Source organism: Trachemys scripta, chromosome 9 (assembly GCF_013100865.1).
Source record: "Trachemys scripta elegans isolate TJP31775 chromosome 9, CAS_Tse_1.0, whole genome shotgun sequence".
Lineage (NCBI taxonomy): Eukaryota > Metazoa > Chordata > Testudines > Emydidae > Trachemys > Trachemys scripta.
This window is the reverse complement of record NC_048306.1, coordinates 24,069,652-24,089,513: the sequence shown is the minus strand read 5'-3', so window position 1 is coordinate 24,089,513 and position 19,862 is coordinate 24,069,652. Positions and strand designations below refer to the sequence as shown.

The window sequence follows — 19,862 nt, the reverse complement described above, 5'->3', positions numbered from 1 at the left end:
GTGAAGACATACACTAATATATCGCTCTGAATATCAGGAAACTCTTAGCCCTCTTAGGCCACTGAATAATCTCCCAAAGGAAGGAGTGGGAGCCCCAGCACTTAGGACATTTAAGACTGGACTGAAGAATACCTTTGTTGACAAGCAGGTGGAGTGGGAGTCTGGTGGGACCAGACTTTAACAATGTCTGCTTTTCTTTGATCTTATTGGAATATTCTGAATAACTCTAGATCAGGGGGTTTCAACCTTTTTTCATTTGCGGACACCTAAAATATTTCAAATGGAGGTGTGGACCGTTTTGGAAATCTTAGACATAGTCTGTAGACCCCCAGGGGTCCGCAGACCACAGGTTGAAAAGCACTGCTCTAGACACATGCACTACTACAGTATTACAAAGCACCCACCGGCTTCTTGCATACCTGCAGGCCAATATAGTAGAGGTATCCCCAGGCAGAAGTAGGAATGGATCCAGTAACAGTGTCCAAAGATGAGACATTATATTTCTTTTGCATTTTTATGCAGATTATTTGTAGAGGCTCTTACCATAGAAAAACATAGGCACAGCTCAATTTCTTTGCCTTTCAGTGGATTCCTTTACTTCTCATTTCATGCAAGTAAAGAAATGCACTCACATTTGCCTTATGGTCCTTTTGGTCTCCCACAAGCTGTCCAGAGGATGTACATACTAGTGTACTTTCTAGCTTGCAATTTCTTTTCTGTTTCTTTGAATCGCTCCTTTGCTGCCTTGGAAAAAAAATTTCCCCCATGTGTTGAACATAAAGAAGCAATTCCTTTGGTATCAGAGAATTGGGGCCTTGTTGCCGCTAATTATTCCCCACTCTCACTTCTTGTAAACAATTTGTATTCTGGCCAATGCAAGGAAAAATCCCATTCCCTGGAGAGGATTCTTCCAATTGTCTCTCAAAGAATATCCCAGGGTATGTGATAGGATCAGGTGTTAAAAGTGGGATCAGTATATTGTCAGCTGCAGGACACAGAAGAACTTCCAAGTCTGAAGTTAAAACCCCAGAAGGACATGGGAACCAAAACAGGGGATTTGAAATGCAGTTCAACTCCACAATCCAGTAACTTTACCGCAGAGAAGGTTTATGGTAGGAAGAGAAATAGGAAAGAAAAGACTACACAAGAAACAGTTTGGCATTTCATAACAAGCTAGAAATGCTTCTTGCTTCTGAGAGTTAGTTTCCAAGTGAACATCTATGGGGAAAGTTAAAGTTTGTGGCCAAATTGCTTTAAGAAACATTTTGTATGATTTAGTTTTGGTTTGTTTCACGGGAGTTAGTCACTGTGGCATCAGGGCCATGTGAATGCAGAAAGCTGCCCTTTGGACTAGTCTGGAAAGGGTGGATGGATACGAGGATTGTTTTATTCAGAGATGTTTGCATGTGCTGTGGCTTTCTCCTAAGGGCCTAAAAGGGGCCAGGGGACAAATAGGAGATGTTCAAAATTGTAGTAAAGTAACACTTTTCTTTAACCCCTCCCCTTATAACTGCCTTGGAAAATCCCCCATGTCCCATGACTTCATATGGGAGCTACATTCCCTGAGTCCCACTCAGGATCATGAGATGGCAGCTGTGACGAACTGGGCCTGTTCTCACTGTGGTCTGTGAATGCTGACAGGGGAGTGTGGCTGGAATAGTCTGCATTGGAGGATGGGAGACAGCCCGAGGGCGCATACCTGAGTGTGTAACATGAGAACCCAGGAAGGGGTTGAAGGCCAGGTGACTCCTTAGCCCGGGAAACTGAACAAAGGCTGTGGGAGGGGTCGCTGAAGGCAGGGTTGGGGAAGCAGGCTGGAGAGATGGCTGGGAGGCAGAGATGGCTCTGACCTCCCAAGGGGGCTGGGCTGGGATGCCCGGGGACCCCAAGATGGACCTAACTGAGGGGGGTCCCGGTTGTCTGTGCCTGCAAGACCTGTCTTGGACTGTATTCCTGTCATCCAAATAAACCTTCTGCTTTACTGGCTGGCTGAGAGTCGCAGTGAATCGTAGGAAGCCGGGGGTGCAGGGCCCTGAGTTCCCCAATACTCCGTGACAGCAGCTCCTGCTGAGAAGTGGCAGTACAATGATATCTGCCTCTGGGTGACCATTCAGACGGAAACTGCAGCGTGGAAATGAGTGTTTCCAAGAGCAGCTTTGAAATTGTATTTTAGTTGAGCAACATATAAAGTCCGCATCGATAAAAACATCCCTGGAAGACAGGCATAAACTATCAGAATTTATAAATCGTGAACTGGACCGAATGGCTCAACTGCAGAGTCTCCAGCACCAAACCACCATGCACAAAGGAGTGGGGGCGGGATTAAATGGTCATGGATAAACTGAACCAAACAGAAAGTGCTTAGAAGTTCAGAAACAATTGCAGAGGCTCCTTTTAGGGCAGAAAGAGGGATTTCCAAAGATCCTAACGTTGAGGGAAGTCTGTCTCCAGATCCAGAATGAATCTAAGGAAAGAGAGCAAAGGCCACCTGTTTGCTCTCAAATTGTCTTGGCATAGGGTGACCAGATAGTAAGTGTGAAAAATCGTGACGGGGGAGGGGGAAGTAATAGGAGCTTATATAAGACAAAGCCCCAAATATCAGGACTGTACCTATAAAAACAGGACATCTAGTCACCCTATCGTGGCACGGCAATTTTTAATGCATATATTCTTACTTAGAAAGTAAGGATTTACCTCCTTAAGGCATTCGAACTAATCACTCCTGTTTCCAGCTGTTTGATCATAGCCTCTGCTGATGAAGTTCCATGCAGGGCATTGTAGTGGGACAGGAGAGCAAAAGCAGTGACTTCCCCCTCCAGTCACACAGCCAGAAAGACTCAAAGATCTTCAGCTAGAAAGTGCCCAAGACACTGGGGAAGCAAAAAGTCTTACCAGGAGGGTCTTATTTCAAATCTGCCTGAGACACAACAGAGGGATCTGGAAGTTTCTTTTTTAACAAAAGGTACCAGAGCTTCAGAATGACTCATCAGCTGAGCACAAGGCTGACCACACAGACTGAGAGAGAGAGAGAGAAGAGGAAGGCGAATTGAGATTCCCTTTCATCACATGTCAAGTCAAACAGCAGCATCAAAACCACTAATAATCACATTCAGCTCATTTTTTCCCTACCTCTGCAATTGGAATCTGGACTGATGACTGTATTTTCCACTATGTAACAAGCACCTTTTTAAAAAAAATTGTTCAAAAGTCCAAATGGAAACTGGTCATCATTTCAAATGTTTCCCATCCCCGCGTGTAATGAGTTTGTTGGCTCTTTCCAGTTGACCTTGCCTTTTGCGACATTTCCGTTCAGTTGTTGCCTTGGCTTTGTGGTCAAAGGCACTCAGAAAGTCAGAATGAGTTTTAACCCTTTTTTGTGTGGAATTACTTAACATCCCATTACAGCCACATGCAAACCTTGCTGCCACCATGATCTGTTGCTGTGGCTCTTTCAGTATGTCTCGATACACAAATTCCATTCTTTTCACCAGCTAGACTAATACCCAATCACAACCCATGATGGCCCACTTCAACCATAACCCAGTTGCATCCAGTCTGTGTGTAGGTCAATAGCAGTGGGAACACTAAAAATACAAATTTGGAGAGACAGAGAGAAACTGCTCTCTTTTCCCGGTTACTTGAAACCAACACCCAATCACAATCTATTCGGAGCTTCCTGTTCAACCAGTGACTCAGACCAAATCCCAACCATTCTCTTCGGACAACTCAACCCAGTAACACAATTAAACAAATGCACAATGCCACGGCCTGAGAGTGAATGAAGACTTGGTCAAAGACAAAAATAGAAAGTCCATATACCTGAGCCAGAAGGCTAGACTTACAGAAGAAGACTCCAGAAAGCTCATGTATAAATATAAAGTGAGCGTAACCCAGCAGTGATGATATATAGCTAACATTTTCATTTGGTTATTTTGGAACACCAAACACTGTATACTGACCTATTCCCCAGGTGTGTTATCTCAGAGAGCTCTGCTGAGGTAGCCCACTTTGGAGAATTACTGGTGCTTGATTTTTTTTTGTTTAAAAGACATGATTGTTAGACCTCACCTTGTCATCAGCTGCTCAGCAAGCTACATTGGGGTTGCTATTTATTGCTATTTGCAGAGGGCAGGTAGGAATTACCCTCCCTGTAGCGAATGCTCTCAAGCCTCATTTCTTGGTTGAACATTATATAGATGTATTTGTATTTAGAGTGTGGCCTGTGTGCAATTCTTTCCTTCTTGTTTTGCCCAGAACAATAGATGGAAAGTTTGGTTAATGTCATTAAGGAAGTGAAGGGGTAGGAGACCTATGCAGCCTCAGCCCTTGAACAGAATCTGCCTGAAAGGATAGGCTTGGTGCCAGGGAGTCCTCACGTTTTGTGTGCAAGAAACAGGGCAGAGCTACTGTGTAAGAACACAGCAAAAGGGAAGGGAGAGAGGGAGAACTCTCCACTGGGAAAGATGGGAGCCAATGGGACGGGGCAAAGAGGCAGTAGGCTTAGTTCATAGCGTCTGAGGATGGGAGGGTCCATAGCAGAACGAGTAAGGTTTCCCTTCTGTTTAGCTAATATCCTGGAAGTTAGTGAATGGTTCTAGGTATTTCAGTCTCAGGATAAAATTATGCCAGTTGTCTGGGGGATGGGGAGCTCAGGGGATTAGCACTGATATCTGGAATGTTTTGTCTCTCTGGATCTTATACAGGCAGGTTAGTAGCAATGGCTGTTAGGTGGCCTTTGTGAAATTTAGTGGGAGTTTCAGTCCAGTTCTGCATGGACAAAAAACACTAATCACAATAAGCATTGATTGCCATCAGGGACAGTCTTGGCAGAGTGGCCCCAGATTGAATGAGCTACAGACACTTGAACTCCTCCCCTCCTCAAAGAGATGGGAAAAAATACAGATTTTCATTACTGACAGAGGGCTTTGATCACGTCATATCCAGCTATTCTGTGAAACAACAACAATGGGAATTCCACAGAACAGGAGTTCAGTTAGGGGGTCACTGCAGCATGACCAGCTGATCTCAGATCCTGCACGTTAATAGGTAGGGTTTTAAAAGGAATTTGAGGACTGTTTTTGTTGTGGAACAGGAAATGGCCCAGAAAGTCAATCCAGGTAGTTTCCCAGGGGACAATGGACAGGATTATGGAGAAGAGCGTATTGTGACCATGTTTTGCAGAGGATGGAAGGACTAGGACAGGCACTTTCCTACTCTGCTACAAGGCATAAACATGGAACAACCTCCCCCTACAGCAAGCAGCCTCTCACCTCTTGAAATCCTACCTCTTTCACGAGGTCTCTGACACTGTGCTCACACACAAAGCCTTCATAACCTCTTGCTCTGAACTGCTCTCCTATCTACCATAAGCCCCTACTAAGATTTACAGATGGGCCTGAGCTGCAAAGTTTGGATATAGATCCCATCTCTCCCAATGTTCAGGCAGGATCTCTAATTAGATTATAAGCTCTTCAGAGGAGAGAACTTCCCTTGTAACTGTGGCTGCCACATTGACTGAACTACTATTGACAGGGTCTTCTTAAATCCGTGGGGTTCAGGCCTGGGCTTCTCCACTCCGACTCTTCTCCCCGGAAATATTAGAGGTGGTACCTGTATCGTTCTGGTAAATATATAGGACATAAAGCCACAAGCCTACATTTTAACAGGCCAGATTTCAATGTTTCTTTCATTAACCTTGCCCCTTAGTATTTGATACCAGTCTGCAGACAAGATGTGGAGAGTGAATGATACAGAAATAGCCAGCCATGACTTTGGTCAGTCCATATAATTGCAAACAACACACATGCAAATTCTCTAATACAAAAATAAAGAGCCGCTTAGCTAAGAAAGAGATTGTATTAATCCTGTGTTCTGACCCAAAGACTTTGTGCAGCTCCTCATTAGTGTCCCTCTAGTGGCCAGCCCCAGGCTGTAGCCTGGAACTGACCAGGCCTGGCACGCGTAGAGATGGCAGGGAAGGTGCAGAGCTGGAGGACTGTGAAATTAAAGATAGTGCTTTTCTAGTTTAACTACATATTTGCCAGGAAGCCCTGATTCTATAGACGTCTTTAACCAAGAAATACCAATATCATCCTTCCCCTCCCCCAAAAGTCTTAATTGTGGATGTGATTTGTTTGCTGGGGCAAAATATCTTGCTGGCCCTTTCACTTGCACACATGGCTCTATAACCTTCGTTAACAAGCTCTCAAGATTCATGTTGTTAATCTCCCCAGTGAAAGGGTGAAGAGAGACCACCCAGGATTACGCTCCAGTCCCATTCACAAAGCACCCCTTGTTACCAGAAGCTTTCCACCGGCTAGGGCTCAGAGCTAAATCTAATCTTTTAGTGGCTGAAAAACGAGCAAGGTCATTGCCCTCCAGTTATGAAAACTACCTTGGAGATCCCCACGTATATGCCATGAGCTAGCAACAGTAATGTGTTTCCTGTTTCACTATGGAACAGACTCCAGTCCTTCCTCCCCCTCCCCTTTTCTGTTGCTGCCCATGGATAATTATTTAAAGGGATTTCTCTTGACCTTTTCTGTGTAAAGAAAAGAGGAGAGAATGTGGCTTCAGGATGCTTCAGGGCCCCTGTAACTATTTCCAGGGCTGCTAAAACTGACCTCTTCTGAGGAAACCACAAGGCAAGATGGAGGGCGCGCGCCAGCCTTGTTCTCCGAATTCCCATGCTGCAGGGGGCTTACAACACACCATGCAGCCAGGGCCAACAGCTACATCTACTCCCAGAAAAATCTGTCATTTTCCCTCAGAACAGTTCCATAGGAGCAAAGGTGGAAGCTGCAGATAAGGGGCAGGTGTTTTCACCCTAGCCTGTTTGGAGGGCTTGATGGTAAAACTCCCACGCTTTGTCTACACTCAACCTTGCTCCCAGCTGCACCAGTGGAGAATTACAGGTCCAACTATCCCCAGGGCAAATGCAGCCAAACAGCCTCATGTCACAAAAGAGAGAGTTTTTTTAAATCGCAAACTGGGCCAGGTAAAAGCTGGTATGATAACAAAACAAATCAATGTACATCTCAGTCACAGAGCTACTGACAGCTGGGCTGTTCCTCTGCATCAGTGGACTTTAAAATCAATGCAGAGTATGATCACAGTGCATTTTCTCATGCCTGCTATCCATCAGCATGGAGTGTTACACGCCGTTAGCCTGAGCGGCTAACTCCTGGCACACCCAAAGAGCCCAGTGACTCCAGAAGGAATTTTGGGTGTGCAAGGAACGCAAGATTGGGCCTTGAATGATGGTTCTCAATATTTCTGGGCAGCAGTATTAGTTTACTAGGGTGAGGCCCTCAGCCTTTAAGGTACTGCGGACTTCCCACGAGGTGCTGGGCATTGCCAACTCCCATTTAAGTCAAAGGAGGTGATGGTGCTCAGTATCTGGCAGGATCAAGCCCTAACTCCTCAAGAGAGTCTCGGCTGGCGTGCTCTAGCTGCCTTGCAGCTCTGTGGGCCGCTTCTGCTCATGCACAGTCCAAGCCCCATGGCGGGTTAAGGTGCACACAGCAGAATGGGGGGTGGACTGTGGCGATGCACTAGGGCCCCTCATTAAGCCTAGTCTATCAGTCACTGAACAAACATTCACTAGTATCTGTGCAGCACTTGGGCAAGGCAAAGCTCCTGTAAACAAACTCAGTGTCATTTAAAGCCCTAACTATGAGAAGAGGCATGTGTCTCCCACTACCTGGGAAGCAATTCATTATTCATACCAGAGATAGCCGTGCTGCCCACTAGTGCAAATGGAAGCAAAGACGGACTGTAAACTCACACGGATAACAGCTGCTTCCTGGCCACTGCTTCGGCAAAGACAACAGAAGCAGCAGAGAGGAGCTGATGCTTCTTAAGATGCCTAAGTCCCCCCAAAGCAAAGACAGCCTAGAATTTGTGACTCGCCCCCTTCCTCTCGGATAGCCCAATCTAGGCTTATTATGAGAACTCAGGGTTTCACTAAGCCAAGGTTTTAAACTGGCCACTCCAAAAGTTCCCAGTGACACTGGTTCAGTCACCCCCTCTTTACCCAGCCCAAATAGGAAAATCCCCAAATGAACACATCTCCTTTGTCTTTTTAACCTTCCCTTATACAGTAGGTTGCTAACTCCAAGTCCTTAATCATCATTTGTTACCCATTTCAGAATCCCCTCTGGTTTGTCAGTGTCTTCCTCACATCAGGACCCTGTGAATGACAATACAATACACTAACACTGAATATTCGGCCCTTCTCTAGTGCTGTCCATCCAAGGGCCTCAAAACACATTATAACAAGTTCATCCTTGCCAAACCCATTAATCAGATGGGGAACTTGAAGCTCAAAGCAAAGTGACTTGTCCTAGGTCACACAGTGAATCAGTGGCAGAGCCACAAACAGAATTTAAGGGTCCTGGCTTCAGGTTCGCAGCTTCTGACCCCTGGTCACCACCCCACGCAGTTTGCCAAATGCACTCACTCCAATGCCACAGTGAGGAAGTTTTCACTGATGCTGCACACTGTAAGCTGAGGGAGTATGTTCACCCAGCATATCTCCAATAAAAACAGAACCAGAGTAGAACAGCGAGAAGGGAAAGAAAAAGGAGCACGTATTTGCTGACCAAGGCAGAGTTAACACTTTAAAATAGTTCTGTGTTTCTGCAGATACAGCAGTTCAAATAAGAGAGGGACCACTTCTCCATTCCTGCTTCTAAAATCAGGATTTCCCTTGCACAAAATGGAAGGGATTACACCCCTTTTTGCTGACAATTAAAGCAAATTTATAGGCAAACCAATCTTTTATCTTAGGGAGGGCATGGGGTGCAGGGCCTAGGCGGGTGGGAGGGACGGGCACAGTTTGGGATAACAAGAAGGGATGCTGATGCACACAGGTTCTTTAGCATCCCCATAGTGCTTTGTGCTTGAGATGAGACGTTACCTTTATAACAGAACCTTCAAATCTGGTCCATTAACCTAAGGCACAGAGGTGAGTGGAGAAACAGACAAAGGGAGCGGAGGAAAGAGCTTGAAAGGGAAACCAGAGACTTGCAGAAAGACTAAAAACCCAGCAATAACACTAGCTTAATACCCCAAGTCACTGCATTGGAAAGGGAAGGACACCCATGATTATACGCCTCTGCATATATCTTGGTAGCCCCGTCACCAAAACAGATCTAGAGGCGACAATGAATATATTAGCAACAGAGGGTCCTGTGGCACCTTTGAGACTAACAGAAGTATTGCATCTGAAGAAGTGAGGTTCTTACCCACGAAAGCTTATGCTCCCAATACTTCTGTTAGTTTCAAAGGTGCCACAGGACCCTCTGTTGCTTTTTACAGATTCAGACTAACACGGCTACCCCTCTGATAATGAATATATTCTTGCTGATAAAAACAGAACATGCCATCTTCACTTACCTGTGTCCCTTTTATCCTCTAGTAATGTGAAACACTGTAAAAACAAAACAAAAGAAAAAGAAAATAAATCATTTTACGATCTTTTATATTCCTGGTCACGACCCCTAAAATTTCTGTGTCTTCATCATGCAAACCCAACTAAAGCTCTCCCAGACGATGGCAGCTTGGATCCTGGATCAGATTATCAACTGAGTCTACATGATGGAATGAAGTGGTGTTGGGGGGAAGTAAGCTAAGGAAAGGATCCCCAAGGAGGTGCTGTAACAGAAGCAGGGTTTCATTAACTGGCTTTTGCTACAGCAGGTAACAAATGCCCACAAGATCTGAGCGCAGACAGGAGATGCCAGCACATGAAGGAAAACAAATTGGAGAAGGCAACATTCCATATAGAGCAGAATCATTTCAGCAGGCAAAGGCAAAAGGAACTGAATTTCAGAAGGGCAGGAGGAGATATGGGGCCCCGGGGCCAATGACTACCTTCCCTACAGGCGTCGTGGAGTCAAGCACATGGGAGATGCTCAACACATTCACCATTAAAGGGGAGAAACACTGGGGATGGAAGCACCATTTTCCTTCTCAAGCCAATGAGAACAATATGAGGGACAGGACAGATATTTCACAATGTTGGGTAAGTCCACTGACTCTAGTGCATTAGTCAAGAATAAACAGGGCACGATACATTGGGAAAACTATAGAGAATGGAACACTCCTGATTTGGGACTTTAGAAACATTACGTTCAATTTCAGGTCTGAAAATTATGATGGGATTTGCCTGCAAAACTTCCACTAAGAGTGTTTCCATCACCTCATGGAACCCCCTTCTCCTCCCCCCCCCCCATGGAAAAGCAGCAGCAGGGGGCCTGGAGCTGGACTTAGAGATGAATGAGCCACACAGAGAAAGCAAGTGAAGAGACTTGCAAAACAGAGGGGAGCAGCAGGGGGGAGACGATTTGGGAAGTAGACCCTTGTATTAGAGGTTCTTTCCAATCCTACTACAATTCTACGGCCAGGTGTACGCTACCAAGTTTTTCCAGCATAGCTGTGTCAGTTCGAAGTGTCAGGCAACCCCCTGACATAGCTATGCCAGCTTAACTGTACCAGCAAAAGAACTCCTTTGGCCAATACAAGCAGAGTCTCCACTAGGGGGCTACGGCCCCTGGCAAAGCCTTTTTGACATGGGCTAACCCTAAGATGGAAAGACAAACAAACAGAGACCATTAGATTGGGAGCCAGGGAGTGAAAAAAAAGAGGAAGGATGTGGTTTATTGCTCTGAACTAAGAGCATCTGCTCTGAGTCTCTCCGGCCTCTGGGTGCCGCTTGTGAGCCATACTGTATGCAGCTGTGCTCCTGCTGCAGCTTGCAGGGTTCTGCAAATCTCCCATCCTCACCAGAGCTGCTGCAGGCAGCTTCTCTCCTGCATGCTGCCTTTGCAACCTCCGCCTGCTCCCTGAAAATGCGACTATCCAACCAGAGATACTGCCTGTTTTTTCCTGCTCCTCCTGCCAGGGCCTTTGGTGCCCAGGAGGACCCGAGTGGACACTGCACTCACACAGACTGTGTCGAAAAGCCCATTCTCTGTACTCCAAACCCAGAACCGGATCCTCAAGTGATTTCCCTACCCTGGTCCCTCATTCCACAGCATTTTAGTCACCTCCTGACAGGAGGAGCTCTCACTCCAGGGCACGCGCGCAGATTGGCTCTGTGATGTGCTGGTAGGCAGGGATCTGTTAATAAAGAGACACACACCAACTGTAATAATCCAGGGCCACAGGCCGAGATACCAGTCACCAGCTAACCACATGGATGCAGCACTTCGAATATGATACATCTCTCTCCCCTCTGTCAACACAGGCCTCCAGTCTTTCCCAGGTAGCAGCCACATGGCAGCTGGAATAGCTCGTACACTCTTTTCTGGCTTCCCACCACCGAAGGGTAAGATCATCATAAATGTATAAGTACCTGGCTTAGCCCAGCCACTAAAGGGCCATAGGAAACACATGCACCCACAGTCCCATCCACCCGCTCCAGAGAGCATCACCCTAGTGGTTACTAAACTTTTTGCTCAAAGCTCTCAGTTTACCAGACTAAGACCTCAGCTACTCCAGCCAGTGCCCCTTGCATCCCACTCAATTGTACCTGCTCTAACCCACAACAGAAGTTGGGCTGCTCCAAATCCCAGCTCTCTGTTGCAGGAAGCTCATGCTGCACTGTAGGCAAGAGCACACAGATGGCACACAGATGGGTAGAAGGCAAGCAGTGGTGATGCAGATATGGAAAGTGGAAGCCAAGCGTATAAGATGCCACATGCCACAAAATTTCTCAGGAGATCCTGTGTCCCACAGAGCAGGGCTTGCAGGACATTCATGAATCCCTAGGCCACTTTTACAGCCCATGAAAAATCATGTCCTGTTCCAATACACCACCCTGGCTTTGGGTCAGAACGTCACCACACTGCAGGAAGCACAAGTTAGTCCCATGGGACAAACTCGGGAAGAATGGTAGCCTGCTAGAGTAGCAATCCCAACGCCTGAAATCCTGGTGCTGGGCGGAAAGCAGTGCCTGGGAGCCACTGCATTACATCTCTTCCCTGGGAGCAAAATCAAGGTCACCCCACATGGGAAAAGGGTGCAATGTCCATGCCAAACCCCTTTGTGCTAAATGAGTAAGAAACACCTGTAATGGAATGAAGAACGATTCTGGGTATTTGGCTACTGAGCCACCAAGCCTTGCACTCTTGGACTGAACTATTTAAGGAGCCCTTTTCCCTTCCAGTTTTCATCGTAAGGAAATTTCAACACAGGTAGAGCCTTGGGACTCAATTAATCCCTGACTCGAAACACTCACCTCTGGACTAACACCACCTGGGGCCCTCAAACAGAACTAACCAAGTCCCCACTCTCACTCTCAGTCTCCCCCAGCCCACCTTCTTTCTCATGGATCCCACAGTGAAGAACTAAATGTTGTAATATTTATTGCTATCTGATGGCAGTTTGAGGGACTGTCTGAAAAAAGTTTGTTGGGCCTCAGCCCAGATCATTGTGGTCACCTTCAGCCCTCAGAGTCCGGCTGAGGAGTGTCATGGCAAGAGGTGCTTGCCCAACCACTGTTCATACTCTTCCTGTCCTGGGGCTGAGCGCAGAACATCAGCCTCCGAGACCCTCACTTGGCAGCTTTTATGAGCACTTCGAAAGTTCACACACACACAAACCAAAGCTGATTTGTTTCCAGGCCAAGGTCACCAGCACAGGATGAGGATTTGTTGCAGAGGCCAGCGGATGGGGAAGCCAAGCCGGGAGGGGGAGAAAGTCCTTAGCATACCACTCTCTTCCCACATTCTGATTTATTTGGGATGCCAGCTCTTTGGGGAAGGGGCCTTGTCTTCATGAGTGTCTGTGGTACACTTGGCACAGTGTACAAAATCTCCCCTGGGGATTTTGGGTCTCTTCCCGCCACGTCCTCCCGGCATACACACACCTGACTCTCACCAGATCTTTTAGATGGTTTTGAAACCATTTCAGTAAAAAGTGGTCAGGCCACTTTCAACCAGGTCTACACTAGGGCTCCAACTGGCTTTCAGAGTGGTTATAAAATGTCCCCAGTGTAGACTGACCCCTACTGCCACAGAGGAAAAGTTAGGCCTCTCACAAGGCATATCTCGTGATGCCCAGGCAACTGTGCAAGCAGGAGTTGGTGAGCAGGGGATGTCCAAATTTTAATCATATTAGCAGGCTCTGGAAGTGGCGGGCAGAACGGAGTCTCCAAGCACTAAAAGCCAGGGATAAAAAAAAGAATAGAAAAGAAAGGAAAACAGACCAGGCGCCTTTGCTGGGCTCAGTTCTTGGAGCGGCTTTGCCTGCATTCCGTTCTCTCAGCTTTGTTAGAAATGCAGCAGCCTCTTTGATGATGAAGGGGCCCGCAGTGAGTGAGTGCAGCATGCTGCTTTCTCACATCCCCCAGAGCTGCTGGGCGGATGCCCCTGGCATTGGCACAAAGAGCCCAGAACTTGCTCCCCTTTCATTGCTGGAGGCTTTCTGCAGGCATAAATAAATGTAACTAAATCTCATCGGAACAAAAGAGATGACCCAAAATGGCATGGCTCTGCCTGAGATACCCCAGGCACAGAGCAAGGTGGGGGGACCAATGAGGGGTGCTGCAGGTACGGGGGGAGGAGGGGATGGGAGGGGAACCCCTGGCACTGCCCATGGTACTGCAAGTAGGGGATGGGGGAACCCATGCCACTGCCCTAAGGTATGAGAGAGAGAAATCCCAATGACCATTCCTTCCACTGGGTTGGAAGGCTCGAGCCAGGAGGCACCAAAGCCCACCCATGCCCAGTCCCTTTAGGATCCCCACATATTTTCACATGCCCCCCCCCCACTTCATCACAGTAGGAGGCCCAGGCCAAATCACACCAGATGTGCTTGCAGGGCCTTGGGGATAATGTTAGGAATGTTACATTCTGGTGAGTCTGACTTTCCCACAAATCAGCAGGGACCCTTCTTCCTGTCTGGGGCACTGGAGCTTGGGGATAGCACACAGGAAGAGGTGCTTAACCCCTTTGCTTCTGCTGTGTTGCTCGCAGCAAGAGCTGGGCTCAGCAAATTCAAGAAGGAGCACAGTGACGTGGAGGCCGTGAGCGTGGGGTTATCGCTGGGTTTCCAGAAAAGGGCTGTGCCCGTGTGTGCGTGGGCACAGCTGGGTTACAGGGGTCCTTGGATTTATTGGGGATTTCTGAATCCTTCCCTCCCTGGTGAGAAATGGGACAAGCTTTGCTGTCACTAGCCTGTTAACCTCTGTCCAATCCTGCGTAGCCAGGGAAAGCCCATGCAGAAGCATTGCTGTAGCAGTCCAGAGGAATTAATGATAGTCAAAGCTGAAAAGGTTTGGATGGTTAGTTAAGCACGGGGGCATCTATAGCTTCTTTCATCTCAAAGGATCCCACAAGCTTTACAAGCTTCAGCCAGCCAAACACACACTCTAATCACTTAGCCCCCCCACTGAAATGCAGCCAGCTCTGGGTATGGCACAGTAGTTGGCTGAACAGTGTACAGCAACGAAAAGGGAAGAGCAGTCCCTTAGGATCTAATAAGCATGATGCTATTCCAACCTTGGGAGGATCCCTCTTCCAAATGTTCCCTGGCTTCTCCTGCCCCTTTCTCCCGCAATCTTCCAACCAGCTCCTGCTCCATCTCTCAACACAAAGGGGGTTACAATTCTATCCTTGGAACCCAGTGCATTTTTTCCATGTCAGTGGATTTCTAGAGATTCTTCTGTTGCTTGGTTACTTGTTAGGAAAAACACAGCACAAATGACTCCTGGGACCAGGGAGAACGAGATGAAACCAAGAGAGCCTCAGCCCTACTGCCTGTCCCAGACCATCAGCGTTTCTTGTTGGAAATACTGAGAAAAAGATGGTGTCCTCTGTCCCTTCTGCTTTCTGAAAGCACAGCTGTTCCCAGAACTGGCCTCCCCTTCTCCTGCCCTGTAAGGAGCCCTCAGCAATGGCACGGCCCAGGAGCAGCACTTACCCTGCTACCATCTCCTGGGAACCGCCAGGCTACTAAATTTTAAGGAGGTTGCTCAGTATTTTTAGATTGAAGCTTGTAGCAAATCAAGTCTGACTTATTGTTGTGGGGTGGGGAGGTGATTAAAATGGGGGCAGGGGAGAGAAGAGGGCTTGGGCAGCTGTGAACCCAAGAAGAGCAAAGATGGAGGTAGGGGAAAGAAAAGAGAAAAACTGCCCCCCCTCCTCCCAGATTATCCCCTGCAAGGGGTGAAAGGAAGTTTAGATAGCACCCAAGGACAGAAAAACACGTCCAAAGGGAATGTACAGGCCCTGAGTTTGGGAGTAGGCACTTGCAGCGTCTAATACTGATCCCTTCACAAATCCTAGCCTCTTTGTTGACAGGCTTTGTGCCACTCCAGGTTCAACGCAAACCTCAAGGGCTGAACTAGCAAGGAAGCATCCAAACCCATCACCCTCAGTCAGAGGAGCTCATCACGACAGCAAACTGAAGGCCGGAGCTAAGCAGTGGTGTGTTGGCCCCAGGATCCTGGACAAATTCCCTAATTGGGAAATTCTGTTCCACCTCCCAATATACACCCTGCAGAGGCAGTGGAAGGGGTTCTACTTACACCTATTAGGGCAGGGGTGGCCAACCTGTGGCTCCGGAGCCACATGCAGCTCATCAGAGGTTAATATGCAGCTCCTTGTATAGGCACCGACTCCGGGGCTGGAGCTACGGGCGCCAACTTTCCAATGTGCTGAAGGGTGCTCATTGCTCAACCCCTGGCTCTGCCACAGGCCCTGCCCCCACTCCACCCCTTCCCGCCCCCTCCCCTGAGCCTGCCGTGCCCTCGCTCCTCTCCCCTCCCCCCAGGAGCCTCCTGCACACCACGAAACAGCTGATCGGGAGGTGCTGGGATGGAGGGGGAGGTGCTGATCGGTGGGGTTGCCGGTGGGTGGGAGCTGCTGGGACCGGGGTGGGGGGAGCTAATGGGGGGCTGCTGACTTATTACTGTGGCTCTTTGGCAATGTACATTGGTAAATTCTGGCTCCTTCTCAGGCTCAGGTTAGCCACCCCTGACCAAATGGTTTTATCTAAAGAAATTCCTAGGTCACAAGTTCCCCAGAGTCCTGCTCTGCCTCCCGTGAAGCCAGGGCAAGTGCCTACACTCAGGTTCCTGACAGGTAATGAAGTTTCCGAGGCCAGCAAGAGATCAGCACAGTAATGAAACAGACCCATATAAATTAGTGGTTAGACCACATCGGGTGGTCCCCAAAAGCCTGGGTTGGTTTATATTTAAAATATCAACCACTCCCTAGATCTGTGAGAAGGCAGAAAAAGAGAATCTGAGAACACTCTTCAGATAAAGCAAATTCACTTGGTGGTAATCATGGCCCCTCTAACTCAACTGCTGCCAACACTCAGGCAAGTGAAGTGTGGTTTGCACAAATATCTGCAGAAAGAGATCGTGATGCAAATACTTGTGCGAATATTTGCACAAACAGGCACACCAGAAGGGTTCGGCCATCATGAAAGCGTGATGTGAGGTCAGGATTCCTCCAATCAAAGCAAAAACAATACCTGCAACTCTGGTGACCAGATAGTACCAGTAACCTACTCATAAGTAGCTCAACATTGTATAGGATTGGGCCTTTGATGTGCTATTGCAGCTGAACTCTGCAATAAAAGGATGAAGTGATATGGCATCTTATTCCTCCAAGGAAGACAGAAGAACATTCCCATAGGTTGCTGGCATGGGAAGGCTTCTGTTTATATTATTTCTGGTTTGACCTCTAGGAGAAACATGTTTCTATTGCACCGAGTGCAAGTCGAGAGCCCAAGAACAATCAGCTCTGGCACAAGCCCACTGTGTGGTCATAGGATAAATCACTTTGCTTCATTGAGCCTCAGTTTCTCCATCTGTGAAATGGGATGCTACTACTTAGCTCTACAGGATTAATGAGTGTCTGTAGAGCCCTTTAGAGGACTACGAAATTGTAAAGTATCATTAACAAATTCTACAAAGATCATTGTTACCTTCAACTCTGCTACCTATCTTGGAGGTAGTATGTGTAGCACGTGCATTTTATCTTGACATAGGCACTACCTGCTATAAGATACTGTCTGTAAAGGATTTTAGTGTGTCCCACAAGCAGTTGGAAGCCTCGGTAACCTGCGCCAACAGTATGCCCATCACCTCTCACACAGACCTGTCATCCTATTGCAGCAATACAGCGTATCTAACACCACAATGGCCACCCTTGGAGAGACAAAGTTGTGTTAAAGAGACAGATGAAGAACTAAACCCAAACCAAAACTGCCACCCGCCATAAGAAATGTTGCCACAGGAAATCAAAAGCTAAGGGCCAGATTGTGGCATCAGCTACTCCAGCGTAATTCTAATTGTAGTCACTGACAGGTTTCTAAGGTGCCACAAGTACTCCTGTTCTTCTTTTTGTAGTCACTGAGTTATACCAGATTTATACCTTTGTGTTGCAAATCAGATTCTGGCCCTAACTGTTGTGGCACACATGGCATGGGGCCATGCCCCTAAACTTCCTTCTGTGCCTTCCACCCAGCTGTTCACTGAAAACTTGAGGTGCTGCTCAGACAGGACTTAGAGGAAGAAAACAAAACTACAGAATATTGCATGGTAGAAACAAGACAAAGGGGAATTCAAAGTCACAGGTTCTCTGAAGAGGGAGCTGAGCGCACAAACATTTAGTGTGTCTTCACCTGTTCCAAGGGGGCAACTTAGGGTTTGCATCCGTAAATGAGTCACAGATGTTTGCACCGTTAGAGAGTGTATGTGTGGCTCTGACTCTGTCCATAAAGAGTGTGTTTATCTGGGATCTCCCGGGGGGGTGGGGGGAATGTGAGTGACTGCAACCAATGTGACACAGGAGAGAGAGAGACTGAGTAATTTTCTACAGTAATATCCAAAATCAGAAGATGGGCAAGGAAGAGATCTCCTCCAACTATCAGAAATTAGCCAAGGTTTTTCCATTAAAGAAAACTGAGGTAAAAGTTTGCCTAATCTGTGGAGAAAGAAGACCGCAGAAGTGGGATCTCGCTTCAGAGCGTCTGATACCAAATCAGGAATGGACATGGGGGGATAAAGCCAAGTCGTAGGCAGATCGGACCTGTCTATGACAGAGATCTATATGTATGACTTGTCATGCAAATCAATTACTGAATGTGAGTGTGTCTGTACAAATGCCTGAATCTATCCATACAGTGGGTGCCTGCCTGCATAGAGAACCCACACATGCATGCAATCCATAAAGTGCATATGGCTGTGTGTAGAATATCTGCATCTATCCACACACAGTCAGCACCCAGCACCTCTCATTCTTCTATGTGGAAGCTGTTGAGTGCTAAGCACTTTTGAAAATTTGGCTATAGTGCATGTGTCTCTCCGTACAGCACACACATATGCATCTGTGTGTACTGTATCTGCATTTAATCATATAGTGTATGTGTGTGTACATGCGTACAGATGCCCTGGGATCCCACTAATACCCAAACTCAGGCACTGTCAGACACCCCCCACCCATCCCTTCAGACCTCTTTCCTGGCAGCTGACAGAAGGGTGACCAGATGTCCCGATTTTATAGGGACAGTCCTGATATTTGGGGCTTTTTCTTATATAGGCTCCTATTACCCCCCCCAACCCTGTCCCGATTTTTCACACTTGCTGTCTGGTCACCCTAGCTGACAGGGAGTCTGAAAGCCTGGACAAGATATAAATGGGCAGTTTCTTACCTTTGCTTTTTTGAAGCAAGCCCAGAAAAAATCCAATAATGGCATGATGGGCAGGGCAGGGGAAGTCTGTGGGCCAGCCCCCTTGCACATTCAGCTATAACATGGAGTGCCCCCAGCCCTGGGGAGAACCCTTCCCGTCAGATCCATAAGTGGCTCCTCGCAGCACAGAGCTGCTGGGCAGAGAGATTCAGCCAGGAGAGAAGCTGCTGCACAGGGAGAGAGGGAGGGACAGAAGGAGGAAGCAGTGCCCAGGGAGGCGGGCCGGAACATTCAAACCCTGCACCGTTATTCTGTTGGCTAGAAATAGGCTTGGATGCCGATTGAAATTCCCTGGACATTATGAGTTTTAAAAAGACATGGGCTTTCCTTCCTGTCTCTTTAATGCACCATTCAGCATTCCACATTCCCGTCCCCAGGCAGCCAGAGAGAGCAAGGGAAGAGAAAGAGGGAACTACAAAGCATAAGAAATGAGACCTTCAGTGTCAAAGACACACACAGGGCATTGGAAATCCAAACCCCACAAGGTTTAGATTTTCAATCCAACCCTCACCCTCCTTTCTTAGCTCATCAGCCCCCCACAAAGGCTTTCAATATTTCCCCCAGAAAGGGGTAAACGGCACCCTAGGTTAACCTTTTCATCGTTGATCTCCTTTACCATCACCCCACGCCGTCTCTAAACTCAGGATTGCCAATTGCAGCGAAGGCTCCATAGCACAAGGAGGAATTCAGTGGCTCAGCAGTACGTTTGGCAGCAGCAAAGCAAGCCTGTGATTGTTACCAGAGCTGGGTGAATATTGTAGGAAAAAACAAATGCAATCCAAGAACTTGCTTGGACAGTATTCACAGCTCCTTATTCACTTTCTGCAGATGTTTGTGTGAGCAGCCATTTGTTCACAAGGAAGTTCACTGAAAGACTGCCATAAACACTCTTGCACGTATTTGTCTCTCTCACGTGTATGTCATCTGCACAGCAACAGTCTATAGATGCAATTATAGGTCCATAAGCCATTTCAAGGCCTTGCCTGTGACACTGTAGATATCGTCCAATTCACCTTTGAATCCATATGTGGGGCACTGCGTTATGATGTGTTTGATGGCTTGGATGTTCCCACCACAGTCACACAAAAGGGAGTCTTTGACTTTCTACATGAGCATCAAGTAGCTGCATCTTCCACGGGTTGTTCAGATGC

The 19,862-nt window shown here is 47.4% G+C and overlaps 1 protein-coding gene across 1 annotated transcript in view; it reads right to left on the bottom strand.

Moving 5' to 3' along the window:
- Positions 1-18,866, bottom strand: part of STARD8 (StAR related lipid transfer domain containing 8) — a 120,070-nt gene extending 101,204 nt beyond the window's left edge. The window contains exons 1-2 of the mRNA XM_034780891.1: positions 18,673-18,866; positions 9,400-9,433 (exon numbers count right to left, since the gene is read on the bottom strand). Of these exons, the coding sequence (XP_034636782.1) occupies positions 9,400-9,433; positions 18,673-18,762 (124 nt within the window). The 5' untranslated portion in view covers positions 18,763-18,866. The remainder of the gene's footprint in view (positions 1-9,399; positions 9,434-18,672) is intronic.
- Positions 18,867-19,862: the final 996 nt, after the last annotated feature.